General features: G+C 36.8%; 1 protein-coding gene across 4 annotated transcripts in view; it reads left to right on the top strand.

Moving 5' to 3' along the window:
• The window catches only part of AGK (acylglycerol kinase), an 85,976-nt gene that overhangs the window by 37,873 nt on the left and 33,627 nt on the right, over positions 1-14,476 (top strand). For 3 of the 4 annotated variants that reach the window (XM_007177027.2, XM_057549737.1, XM_007177028.3), the window contains exons 5-9: positions 2,886-2,961; positions 9,262-9,354; positions 11,026-11,058; positions 12,146-12,187; positions 12,392-12,486. In XM_007177027.2, the coding sequence (XP_007177089.1) occupies positions 2,886-2,961; positions 9,262-9,354; positions 11,026-11,058; positions 12,146-12,187; positions 12,392-12,486 (339 nt within the window). The remainder of the gene's footprint in view (positions 1-2,885; positions 2,962-9,261; positions 9,355-11,025; positions 11,059-12,145; positions 12,188-12,391; positions 12,487-14,476) is intronic. The other variant, XM_007177031.2, reaches the window with a different exon arrangement.

The raw sequence follows: 14,476 nt of genomic DNA, 5'->3' as shown, positions 1-14,476 counted from the left end.
CATCTTTTTTTAAAGCTTTCACTATTTAACTGTACTATTTTTGTCGTCTTGGCTCTGACCTGACATATAATTTATAATTTATCATGTAGCTATTTCCTTATGTAGTACTAGTTTAAAACTACATTACAGCTTTAGGAAATAACTGTGTTTTGCATTAATAAATAATACATTAGCAAGTAATTATTTTGTGTGTGCGTGTGAACCTGCAAATTGCTATAGGTATAGGAAGCTTTATTTAACTCTGGTGCTATCTCACCCTTAATTATATAATAAATAATACATTTATTACTGGTAACACTTGTTTTTCAATCTTTTATATGGAATATTAGAAGGAAAAATAATGCCTTCACTTCCACTTCAGAGATTTTCTGTACCTGTGGCATTACATAAAGATGTGAATAAAGGCCCAAATGTTCAAATCTTTTTTCTTTCTTTCTTTTTTTAATTGAAGTATACTTGATTTACAGTCTTGTGTTAGTTTCAGGTGTACAGCAAAATGATTCAGTTATATATACATACATATATTTTTTTCAGATCCTTTTCCATGGTAGGTTATTATAAGTTATTGAATATAGTTCCCTATGCTATACAGTAAATTCTTATTGTTTATTTTATATATAGTAGTGTGTATCTGTTAATCCCATACTCCTAATTTATCCCTTCCCCCTTTGGTAGCCATAACTTTGTTTTCTATGTCTGTGAGTCTGTTTCTATTTTTTAAATAAATTCATTTGTATTATTTTTTAGATTCCACATGTAAGTAATATCATATAATATTTGTCTTTCTCTTTCTGTCTTCACTTAGTATGATAATCTCTAAGTCTATCCATGTTGCTGCAAATGACAATATTTCATTCTTTTTTATGGCTGAGTAATATTCCTTTATATATAATGTATATAATATATTCTACACACACACACACACACACACACACACACACACATACACATACACATACACATCTTTATCCATTCATCTGTTGATGGACACTTAGGTTGCTTCCATGTCTTGGCTATTGTAAATAGTGCTGCTATGAACATTGGGGTGCATGTATCTTTTTGAATTAGAGTTTTCATCTTTTCTGGATATATGCCCAGTAGTGGGATTGCTGGATCATATGGTAGTTCTATTTTTAGTTTTTTAAGGAACCTCCATACTGTTCTCCATAGTGGCTGCACCAACATTTATTCTTTGTAGACTTTTTGAGGATGGCCATTCTGACTGGTGTGAGGTGATACCTCATTTTACTTCTGCAAATCTTTTTTTTTTTTTATTAATTAATTAATTTATTATTTATGGCTGAGTTGGGTCTTCGTTGCTGTGTGCGGGATTTCTCTAGGTGTGGCGAGCGGGGGCTACTCTTCGTTGTGGTGCACGGGCTTCTCATTGCGGTGGCTTCTCTTGTTGTGGAGCACAGGTTCTAGGCGTGCGGGCTTCAGTAGTTGTGGCTCGTGGGCTCTAGAGCGCAGGCTCAGTAGTTGTGGCGCATGGGCTTAGTTGCTCCGCGGCATGTGGGATCTTCCCAGACCAGGGCTCGAACCTGTGTCCCTGACATTGGCAGGCGGATTCTTAACCACTGCACCACCAGGGAAGCCCAAATCTTATTTCTTAAACTAACTCAGAGGAGCTTACAGATGTGTTGTAAGTGATTAATACAGCCGATTGAGACTTCTCCAGCGTTTTGCTTCTCAGAGATAGATCTAATCCACTTCTACCTGACCCTTTCTTATCAACCTAGTAATGAAAGCAACCCTGCAAGGAGAAATGTTTACAGTATCACTAGCTCAGCCTTTTATTGTTGGGTTAAGCCCCAGAAATGGTGATCTGGAAAGGAGAAATTTCCATTTAGCCTTTCATGTTCATTCTAATAAGCATTCAGAGCTGTAGAAGAGGGAGGATATGTTTGTTTAATTTGCTTATTACGTGCTCACATAGGCCCTTGGTTCAAGGTATTCTTTTGGTTCTTGTGAAAATTTGCTCAAGCTTCTCAGTTTCTATTTTAATTCATAATCAGAAATGTTTTATGTTCTGTGTTCCATTTGATAGCTATTTCTTTTAGTTTAAAGAATGTTGGTCTGTGCATCACTCTACATGTTCCTCATTCACTACTTTTGTGTCTGTTTCTAGTATAAAATATTCTTAAGAAAGTTGAAGCATGCATCACTGATAAAAAAAAATAATCTTTTTGAAAGAGGACTGAGTAAATGTGGATGTAAAAGTTAGATGTTTGGTGTTGATTGTTTTGAAAGTACTAGTTTTTGTTTTTGTTTTGTGATGTGATGGTTGAAAATATTTGGGTAAAAGACAAGTCAGCTGATTGGTATGTTTTAACATTTATTCAACTTTGAGACTCTGCAATTGGGGACTTTTTGCAGCTTCTGTATCCCTTGATTTCTAGTACATTCTCAGTCAACCACTGGAATATAAATTAGTTCCATGAGGGCTTATTACATTATACCTCAGTGACACGTATTTTTGTCTGCCTTGTCCTGTTGTTTGCCCAGTTCCTAGATGTGTCTAGCACACAGTAGAGGCTCAGTAAATGCTTGTTGAGTGAATCAGACATTGTCACCTGAGTGGAGCCATATCTAGTGTACACACTTCCTCTAGAGGAACTGGATTGTGCACTGTAAGCATCCCACATGGGTAAGAGCTATTGTATAGACACAAGGGGCAAAATCCTGGAGGCCCCAGAGTGAAAGAGGCCATGTTTATATCCCGAGAAACTCATTACTCTTCACTAGCCTTCCTGTCCTTGAACAAATAGAGGAAACGTGTTCTCTACGCTACTTCTTGTTCTCTTCCAGAGAAGATGGTTGGGCTTTTTATATTTCCTCTTGAGAACTCGTGTTAAAATATTTGTGTTTTTTTCCTTTGTCTACAGCAAAGCCAGGACTCTATTTGAAAAAAATGCTGCCCCGATTTTACACTTATCTGGCATGGATGTGACTATCGTTAAGGTGAGAACTGCTCTAGAGTGTTGATTTTATCCAAGCTACCCCTCCTTATAACATATCCTCTTCTCTTGACTTCTTAGCAGAAATCGCTTATCACTTAAGAAGATAAGAACAGAGAAGTCAATGTTGTGTTCTTCTTCTGATAATTAATAAGATAATATTGTTTTTTCCAACCACGGTCAGCTTTTCACTTTCAGAACAGGATTAAATGGAGCCATGAACTTGGCTCCTTTCATCTGACAGATAGGACGTGGAACTATTGTCTCTTGGAAGATGAAAGTTGTTACAGCTGTAAGAATTCTTTTTCTGACTATTAAAAAGAAACTTCAAGTTTGAGTAATTAATTTAATTTCTTGGTAGTTCCACAGACAGGTAAACATTTTCTTTCTGGTGAGGAATTATTTCAGGTGAGGAATTTTAAGTGGTAAAGCTTTAGAATTTTTGAGATTTGGGTAAGAAGAAATGGGGACAAAAATAAATGAGAGGGAATTGTGCTATTCTAGAAGATGCCTCAAGACTCCACTTTCTTGACTTTAAGTGCTATGTGTGTGGTATGTACATAGGTGTATGTATTTGGTGAAAATCACTGTTACCATGTTTGTAAATCTATGGTATACCTATTTTTAATATTACACACTTTCATTAAATCATAGAGATTGAATGGTCATTTAGTCCAATTGACCATGCAATGTTGATGTTGAACTCTCTTCTCCAGCTTGTCCGAGGTGTGGTCTTCTAGTTGTCTGCCTCTGGGGATGGGAGGGTGGGGAAGAAAACTGACATTTATTTCAGGACCTGTAATGCATTTTGCAGACTCTACGTATGAGAGATCTGAGAATGGTTATTTAAGACTGATATTGTTTGTTCCTGGAGTGTTTGGTTGAACTCACAAGGAGAACCATCTGGGCCTGGAGCTTTCTTTGAAGGGAAATTTTTTTGTATATTAAATTTCTTTAATGGCTGTAGAAGTACATCAGGAAGTTCTATTTCTTCTTGAATTAATTTTAGTAAGGTAAATTTTTTAAAGGAATTTGTGAATTTCATCTAAGTTTTCAAATTAATAGGCATCAAGTTGTTCATAATATCTTCTTTTTAACTTTTAAATTTCTGTAACATCTGAAATACATCATTTTCTTGCTCAATATTGTTTTATTGTTTATTTGTGCTTTTTTTTTTTTTTTTGCCTGCCAGTCATGTGAAAGGTGCATCAATTTAATTAATCCTTGCCAAGAACCATTTTTTGGCTTGTTGATCCTTTCATTTATGTTTCTTTCATTAATTTTTGGTCTGTCTTTATTGTTTCCTTCATTCTACTTTCTTTGGCTTTTTTTCTGCTGTTCTTTTTGACATTTTAACTTGGATGTTTATTTCATTAATTTTCACCCTTCTCTCCTGGTGTTTTCTTAGAAAGCTATAAACTTTACTGCTTCAGCTGCATCCTAGGAGTTTTCATATATAATATTTTCATTATCATTCATTTCTAAATGTTTTCTAATTTTCATCATGCTTTTTGTTTGACCTATGAGTTATTTAGCATGTTTTAAAAATTTCAAATCTAAAGTTTTCCCACATCTTTTTGTTAATGGTTTCTGATTTAATTGTGTTATGGTCAGAGAATGTAGTCTATATAATTCCAGTATTTTAAGTTTATTGAGATTTGTTTTATGGCCTAGCATGTGGTTTGTTTTCATAAATGTTTTATGTAGGCCTAAAAAGAATATATATCAGTTATTGGGTACCATGTTCTATATATGTCCATTAAGTCAAGTCTGTTAGTTGTGTGGCTCAAATCTTACATGTCCTTACTGATTTTTTTCTTCTGTTTTAACTATAGATTATTCAGAAAGAGGTGTTAGAAATATCCCACTAGATAGATTTGTCTGTTTCTCTATGTAGTTTTATCCACTTTTGCTTTTTTATATTTTGAGACTATGTCAGTAGATGCATACACATTTCAAATTATTTCATTTTTCTTGCGTGTTGACAGTGTCATAGAGTTACTCTCTTTAGCACTAATGCTGTCTTTTACTGTGGTCTATTTTATTTAGTATTGTTAGTAACCATACTAGCTTGCTTTGATTAGTTTTTACTTGGTATAATTTTTACTTATCTTTACTTAAGCCATTTTGTATCCTTATATTTTAATGCATCATTGGTAAAGGCATGAAAACAGGATATTTTAAAGATCCAATGCTTTTTGTGTATGTGCCTTTTGACTGGACCATATAATCCGTTAACATTTATTGTAATTGTTAATGTATTTAGATTTATTTCTATACCAGTTATCTATTGCTACATAATAAACTGCCTTGACAACAGTTTTTCTGCTTACAATTCTGTTGGTCAACAGTCCGTGTTCAGAGCTGTTCTTGTGTTGGTCTCACCTGGGCTCCTCAGTGGCTTGTCTTTTCATGACTTGATAGCTTATTTATTTCCTTTTCTCACTGAATAATATTCCATCATGTAGATGTACAACAGTTTGTTTATCCATTTACCTATTGAAGGACATCTTGATTGCTTCCAGTTTTGCAGTTATGAATAAAGCTGCCATAAACATTTGTGTGCACGTTTTTGTGTGGACATAATTTTCCAGCTCATTTGGGTAAATACCTAGGAGTGCAGTGGCTGTATTACATGGTATGCTTAGCTTTGTAAGAAACTGGCAGACTGCTTTCCACAAGTGGCTGTACCATTTTGCATTCCCACTAGCAGTGAAGGAGATTTTCTGTTGCTCCACATCCTCATCAGTATTTGGTGTTCTCAGTGTTTGGGGTTTTAGCTGTTCTGATAGGTATATAGTAGTTTCTCATTGTTTAAATTTGCAGTTCCCTAATGACATATAACATTGAACATTTTTTCATTTGTTTATTTTCCATCTGTATATCTTCTTCAGTGAGGTGTCTGTTCAAATCTTTGCTATTTTAATTGAGTTGTTTCTTGTTTGTTCTCTTATTGTTGAGTTTTAGAGTTCTTTGAATACAAGTTCTTTATCAGATATGTGTTTCGAAAATATTTTCTCTTATACTGTCTTTTAAAGCTGTGTTTTCATTCTCTTAACAGTATTTTCACAGAGCAGAAGTTTTTAATTGTAAAGAAGTCCAACTTATCAATTTTTTTCTTTTGTGGATCTTGCTTTTGGTGATTTATCTAAAAACTCATCACCAAACCCAGGATCACCTAGATCCTCTACTGTGTTATTTTCTAGAAGCTTTATAGTTTTTTATTTGACATTTAGGTCTATGATCCATTTTGAGTTAATTTTTGTGAAAGGTATAAGGTTCAAGTTTTCTGCATCATTAGGCCACTCTTTATCCTTTCTCTTTGTTGCATTTGGAATTTTCCTCTTAAGATCAGAGCCTCAAATGTGTCATCCCTATTAATGTAATCTTTTAAATTATGGTCTGTTAAATCTTTCAATATCTTTTTGAATTTTGGTTCTTTCATTCGTGTACTTATTCATATTTATCAATTTTTCTTGCAAATATTTGAGTACCTACTACAAAGTAAGCTCTGTTCTACATGTTGAGGATACAGTCTGAACAAAACACGTTTTCCCTCTCTGTCCTCAAAGAGCTTCCATTCAAAGTGTGAAAAAGAGGGATGCAGATAAGAAACATATACAAATAAACATATGATTTGTCAGATGGTGATGAGAGCCAACAAGAAAAATCAAGCAGGGTAAGGAGAACAAGAGTAATGGCGGTGTTAGTTTAGTTCAGGAGGCCAAGGAAGGCCAGTCTGGTAAGATGACCTGTGGAAGAGACGTGGGGGAAATGAGTGAGTCATGCTGGTAGGTTGGGGAAAGCATCCAGGCCGAGCGTACTGCACATTCAGAGGCTCTACGGAGGAGTGTACTTGGGGCTTGAGGAAGAGTGAGAAGGCAGATGTAGTTGGAGGAGAATGAGCAAGGGGAGACAGGAGAGAGGATGAGGTTGAAGAAGTCAGGAGGGGCAAGATTGTCAGGTTTGTATCATTTACGCATTCAGTCAATTACCTTTCCTCTCTGTTGTTGATAAAGTGTTGTGTAGGAAAAGGCTGAATGGAGAGCCCTAAATAAATGTCACCAGGAATCTACCTACAATTTGATGTCCCTCCACTGAGCATCTTACTTTGAACGTAGACATTCAATTGGTAATCAATTCACCCAATTGTATTCTAGCGTATTGTTCCCACCCATCTCCACCTTGTCCCCAAGGATATTATCAAATAACCTGCCAGGTGCCTTGCAGAAGACCCAATAGAATGTCTGTCTGGATTTCCTGATCTTCTGATCTAGTAATCTGTCAAAGATGAGGATACTCTGAAATGCCTCGTTCTTGGTGAACCCGTGCAGATTCCCAGTGATCACCTATTTCGGGGTGTTCACAAAGCATCCTTTTAATCAGGATCAACATATATTCTCTCTCTTTTTTTTTTTAATATTTATTTTTGGCTGCGTTGGGTCTTCATTGCTGTGTGCGGGCTTTCTCTAGTTGAGGCGAGCGGGGGCTACTCTTCGTAGTGGTGCGCAGGCTTCTTTTGCTGCAGAGCACAGACTCTAGGCGTGCGGGCTTAGTTGCTCCGCGGCCTGTGGGCTCTTCCTGGACCGGGGCTCAAACCCGTGTCCCCTGCATTGGCAGGCAGATTCCTAACCACTGTGCCACCAGGGAAGTCCCTATATTCTTTTTTTAAAAAGTGAAATATTTGGATTGATTGAGCTCAATCACCAGAGGGCAATGATTTAATCAACCATGGGTATGTAATGAAACCGACACAAAAACCCAAAAGGACAGGGTTTGGAGAGCTTCTGGGCTGGTAAACCTGTGGAGATCTGGGGAGAGGTGGTGCGCCCAGAGAGGGCCTGGAGACCCCACACCCCTCCCCACACACCTTGCCCCATGTACCTCTTCATTTGTCTGTTCATCTGAATCCTTTCTAATAAACTGATAACTGTGAAAAAAAAAAGAGAAATGTTTACAAATGTATAACTGCAAAGCCAGTCATTTCATTTTTCAGGATAAAAGTAGAACCATTCATCATAAGATTAGATGGTGTTAGTGTAGGGACTTCGTTTTTTTTTTTTTTTTTTTTTTTTTTATGGCTGTGTTGGGTCTTCGTTTCTGTGCGAGGGCTTTCTCCAGTTGTGGCAAGGGAGGGCCACTCTTCATCGCGGTGCGCGGGCCTCTCACTGTCGCGGCCTCTCTTGTTGCAGAACACAGGCTCCAGACGCGCAGGCTCAGTAATTGTGGCTCACGGGCCCAGCCGCTCCGCGGCATGTGGGATCTTCCCAGACCAGGGCTCGAACCCGTGTCCCCTGCATTGGCAGGCAGATTCTCAACCACTGCGCCACCAGGGAAGCCCGGGACTTCGTTTTTTGTGTGTTGACTGTGACTTAGTGGCCTAGGTGCTTTAGCCCATCTGACATCCAAATCTTTAATTTTTGCCTATTAGTGTGTCTAGTAAAGTGTCAACAGGAGAGAGTGTTTCCTTATTTCAGTATTAGTTACATTACATTTGTTAAAATTCAGTGTTTGGTTTTAGAGGTGGTGGCTTAGATCATTCATTTAAGTCTACATGTGTATCTGAAATGAGGTATTCTCAATACAAATGGTGAGGCTTACATACCATTTAGTCACCTTTTTGTGACTGCTTTGAGTCCTACCTATATTTCTTTATGTACAATCATAGCAAAACCACAGTAACCGTTTATGTAGTACAGTGCCAGTTAAGGACAATTACCTTGCTAGTCGCTTTTCATACTGCTTTCCAACAGTATTAGGAGGAAGCACTTTTCCCTTCCTCCAGTACACATGATTTCATTGATAAGGAAATTAAGATCCTGAGAGTTTAAGGCCACTCAGCTAAAAAGTAGCAGAGTTGGGATTTAATCTGGGTCTCCTGGGCTCTCAAATCTGTGCTCTTTTTTATTACATCTGTTTCTCCTTATTTGCATATACACTTGACTTTCTGCTTGCAGATGAAAGTCACTGGGTAAATGATGTAATAGAACCTGCACTGGACTAGAAATGATTCCTCTGACTAGCTGACTGTATAACCGAGACAAATCACTAGGTTTGAGTTTTATTTTTAAAGTAAGGAGCCGACTAGATGGTTTCTGAGGTCCCTTCCAGCTCTAAAAATATAAAACTATAAAAACCATACATAGTTGCTTTGATAGCTGTTTAGTTTTTCATGTATATCAGTTATGTAGAATTTAAGAAAAGATTCAGTGTAAAACTTTAAAGAAAATATCCCGTATTTTTAGACCTTTGGGCTTGTGGCTCTAGGATGATAAATTTACCAAAGGCTTCCTTTGTATTGCAGACAGATTATGAGGGCCAAGCCAAGAAGCTCCTGGAACTGCTGGAAAACACAGATGTGATCGTTGTTGCTGGAGGAGATGGGACTTTGCAGGAGGTGTGGCCGCTTTTCTGTTTGAAACCATTTTGAAAGGGAGGAAAATAGAAATTAGGTCTTGGAGCAGTGGCATAAAGTGGTTATAATTTAAGGAAATTATTTCTTTGTAACCCATTCTTTTTAGGATTGTTTCTCTCTGAAACAAGTATAGCATTACATTTTTCTCATGCACTTTTATTTCATTGCTTCGTATAAATTCTATACCCAGCACATAGAAGGGTTTTTCTTTTATCAAATTTAAGTTGGATAAAATGGAATAAAACAGGGTACAAAATGGTGCTGGGTGTGAAACGCTTTTTATATTTTGAAGACTCTTATGAAGTAGCCCTGTTTGTTAGGGAATCACTGTTTCAATTATGGGAAGGTTTCTTATAAAATAAACATAAATAACAATTGCCTTTTAAAAAAATGCATCTGTCCAGTCTCACATCATTTCCATCCCATGTAATGTTATCTCCTAATGGTACATTTAGAGGAAGAGATCTACATGTTCCGATGTATGCGTTGCTTTTGTTCTTCAATTCCATTTCCTTAATGCTTGCTTTGGTCCAATAAGGACAGTAAGTATATTGCCCTGGAAATGCTCTTCTTTTCAAAAGAAGAGGTGCAGGTGCCCCTCCCACTCAGTCACCCCATCCTGTGTACCATAAGTCACATCCGTACCTCGTTTCTCATTGTCTTTTGCCTCTATTTTTGTGGTTTCATTGGTGTTCAGGGACCAGTAGCTAACAGCAGACAGGGCACTGTCCTGTGTTTGACTTAGCAATCATGTGAGCCTTAGTAAGCTTCTTTTAAAAAGGCTGTGCTAATGATCTTGTAATTGTGTTTATGGCTTTTTAATGAAGTGTGAAGAATACGGATAGCATGCCAACAAAGTAATGAAGTGGACCTCATGACAGCCCCATTTAATCCCGAAACTCAGTGAGGCAGGAGATGCGGGAGAAGATTGGCCTTTGCCTTGACTTTACAAAATGTTTTTAAGAAAGAAACCAAATTGTGTATCTGGTATAATCTAGTCATCAAAATATGCCCTGGTTAAATAAAAGAATTGGAGGGAAATATAGCAAAATATAAACAACTGACTAATGATGCCTGGTGGGTTTATGAGAAAGTATTTTTTCTCCAGGTATTTTTCACAGTTTTTACAAGACATGGGTATTATAGTTTAAAAATAAAAAATAAATTAAGTAAAAATTCAAATTAAAAATGTCTTTTTATAGAGGGAATAAAATCTCCCTTGTCTTCATATTCATCAGTAAGAAACATTTATTGAGAGCAGGCTTCTCTCTGAGTGTAGCAAAGAGCTGTTTTTTTTTCCGATATGTGTACTTCATAGTAGGAAACTAGGATCTTTAGTATAATTGATGTGTACATCACATTTATACCCATCTTATAGAACTTAAAAATGTAATTTTACTAATATAATGTAGAAGTTTTATAATTATTTTATCTTAGCCTTTATAGTACTATTGATCCTAGGTGGAGAATAAAGTCTAATCTAGCTCTGATCTTATTGGAGAATAGTTTGTGTTTTAAGAGCCAATACATCTTTTGGCATAGTTTCTAGGAAGAAAACAGGAACAAGTTTGTGGTCCATGAAAATTGAATCCAATTCTTTTATGATAAAGGAAATACAAGTTGTTCATAATAATTTTTTTAAAACATTTGTAGGTTATAACTGGAGTTCTTCGAAGAGCAGATGAGGTGAGCTTTAAAATAAGAATAATTGCATTTTGACTTTTACTTTCCTGTTCTTTTTATCTCTCTTTATTTCTTTCTTTTACCCTTTCTCCCCTTTTTATATTTTAAGATGGGCACAAGTTGTGCTTCCTCGGATTTTAGAAAATAATGTACTTCTGCCTATGTCATAGAACACTTTTATTAACTCATGGTGGACTTTTCTGCTTTGGGAATCCAGGGTATCCAATGGCTTTTACCAAGAGTTGTTTAAAATATAAAATTTCTCTACAGAATCTTTTCTTCAAAGGATTCCTTCATTAATAAATTGTGGTATATTCATATATTGGAAGCCATACAACAGTTAAAATGAATGAACTAGGTTTATAAATATCTACGTGGTAAATCTAAAAAATATTCAATAAAAAAAGGCAGGTTGCCAAAGTATGTTATGCATTTCTACAAAGTTTTAAAATTCAGAAAACAAAGATACTCTTAATAGATGCCTAAACTATGTAGTAAAAGGATAACAATGTGGATGGAAAGGAATCACACCAACCTCACGATAAAGGCTTCCTCTGGGAAGGGAAAGGGGAGTAGGATGAGAAGGGACTTGAATTGTATCTGCATCACTTTATTTCTTAAAACTCTGAAGCAAATATGGCAAAATGTAATATTTGTTAAATCTGGGTCTTGGGTACATGGGTATTCGTAAGATTACTTTAAATTATTGTAGAAAAGTGTGATAAAATATTTTATAAGTAACAACAAGAAAGAAGATCCTTCCCAGTCCCTTTGGTAATAGTAGACTGAGCTCAAAATAATCTTTAGGAACCTTATGGTATCTGTTTATTTGTGGCCTTTAATTAAGTCCTCTACTATGCCATTCTTCTGCTACTTGACCTTGCTTATTCTCTTAGCCTTGTTTATACTTGAGGTAGTTTATAAGGCACTTTCACCTGTCCTCAGTCAGTGTACAAATGTTAGACATTTTTAGTTGAATTCTGTCTGCAACTTTGTCAAATAGTGTGGCAATATAATACAGTCTGTCACAATCGTGCACTTATCTAATATCTAAGACCCTCATTTTCTTAACCAAATTTCTTCCAACCAGTTGCCATTAGTGAGCACCCAAATATTCCTTCCAAATTTGAAGGTATGTTGTTTTCATGAACTGCCTTGTTCTAGAACCTGCTTCGTCAGTATTACCTGGTTGCTGGTCTAGGGGTGTGGGAAGGAAGGCTGGGAGGCAGGCCCAGGGTCAGTTACTTTGTCATAGTGGACACACCTGTGCCTCTCTATTCAACCTCATTTTCTGACCGTAACAATAAAACTTTGCTCTTGTTTTCTTCCCCGCCAGGCTACCTTCAGTAAGATTCCCATTGGATTTATCCCACTGGGCCAGACCAGTAGTTTGAGTCAGACACTCTTTGCCGAAAGTGGAAACAAAGTCCAGTAGGTTGTCAATGTGGGATGGTAGCATTTGTGGGTGAGCGAGCCTGGGAATGGAAAATTCACACGTGTGATATAATTTTCTTTTTGAGTTTTGATAGCCTGAAACTTCAAATCATTAAGAGGAAGAGATCAGAGTTCAAGTGTTGGGTTGATTGGGAAGTTTCTCTGTTGGGTTGTGGGACCCTGGTGGTCTAATGTTAAGTGCTCAGGTCAGGTATGGAGATGAATACTGATGTCCTTCTGCTACTTAAGAAGATAGCTTCACTGATGCAAGCATACTGTTTGTGTGCTTTTGTGTTGTAAGATTCTCTGGTGAAGACATATTTGCAGTGATCATTTGTTTGCTTTAAGTATGCATGATGACAAATAGCAAGTTCCCTGTGGAGACTGGGCCAGCAGCAGCCTTGGCTCCATTACCTTGATAATATAAGTAGCTAAAACAACCAAATATAGTTACATCCTTTAGGGAATGCCAAAAGTAGAAGGCAGTGTGGATAAAGTAGACAGAGAAAGTAGTGCAGCCCTGACATTAAATTAAATTGTTGTGAGTCTAAGAGTGTCCTCAGGAGTCAGGCAAGTTGTTATTATTGCTCTTTTTTTTCGAAAGCATTATGTAAACAAAGATTTAGACTTTAAAGAAGGTGGGAATCTTGAATTTGAGTCGTGGCTTTGACAGTGATTAAAAATATAATCTTGGACAAATCATTTTCAGGCAGGTTCTTATTGTCAGTTGCCTGATCTTTAACGTAAGCTTTGTGATACATTGGGGGAGGTCAATAAAAAATATTTGTTGAATGAATGAATTGAAATCTTCTCAAGACATTTCTTGTTATAACCTTCTAGAATCAATAACAATAATAATACTCAGGTGATTTTCTGTTTTGGATTTTTTTTTCTGCTTTAGGATTTTTATTTTAGATTGAGGTGTAGTTGACATAAAACATATTAGTTTCAGGTGTATAACACGATGATTTGATATTTGTATGCCACCACAATAATTATAGTTAACATCTGTCACCATTCAATAGTTACAGAATTGTTTTTCCTTGTGATGAGAACTTTTAAGATATACTCTCTTAAAAACTTTCAAACATGTAATACAGTATTATTGTTAGTTGCCATGCTATACGTTCCATCCCCATGACTGACTTATTTTATAACTTGACCCCCTTCACCCTTTTTACCAACCTCCCACACCCCACCTCTGACAACCATCAATTTGTTCTCTGTATCATCTATGAACTTGTTTTTTTAAATTTTAATTTAATTTAATTTATTTTTTGGCTGCATTGGGTCTTCGTTGCTGCACGCAGGCTTTCTGTAGTTGCTGTGAGCGGGAGCTACTCTTCCTCACGGTGCATGGGCTTCTCGTTACAGTGGCTTCTTTTTGTTGTGGAGCATGGGCTCTAGTACGCAGGCTTCAGTAGCTGTGGCGTGCGGGCTTCAGTAGTTGTGGCTCGCGAGCTCTAGAGCACCGGCTTCAGTAGTTGTGGCTCGCAGGCTCTAGAGCGCAGATTTAGTAGTTGTGGCGCACGGGCTTTGTCGCTCTGTGGCATATGGGATCTTCTTGGACCAGGGCTCAAACCCGTGTCCCCTGCATTGGCAGGTGGATTCTTAACCACTGCGCCACAAGGGAAGTCCCTTGTTGTTTTTTTTTTAAAGATGCCACCCACATATATCATACAGTATTTGTCTTTCTCTGTCTGACTTACTTCACTTAGTATAATACCCTCCAAGTCCATCAGTGTTGTTGCAGATGGCAAAATTTCATTCTTTTTTATTGCTGAATAGTATTGCAGTGTATATGTGTGTGTGCACACAAATGTTTATATATATGTATCTCACATATATATCACATCTTCTTTATTCATTCATCTGTCAACGGACACTTAGCTTGTTTCCATATCTTAGCTATTGTAAATAATGCTGAACAACAAACACGGGTGAATATATCTTTTGAGTTAGTGTTTTCGCTTTCTTTGGATAAATA

This window comes from Balaenoptera acutorostrata, chromosome 7 (genome assembly GCF_949987535.1).
Source record: "Balaenoptera acutorostrata chromosome 7, mBalAcu1.1, whole genome shotgun sequence".
NCBI lineage: Eukaryota > Metazoa > Chordata > Mammalia > Artiodactyla > Balaenopteridae > Balaenoptera > Balaenoptera acutorostrata.
Note: the sequence above shows the minus strand (reverse complement) of the source record. Positions and strands in the feature narration are given on the sequence as shown.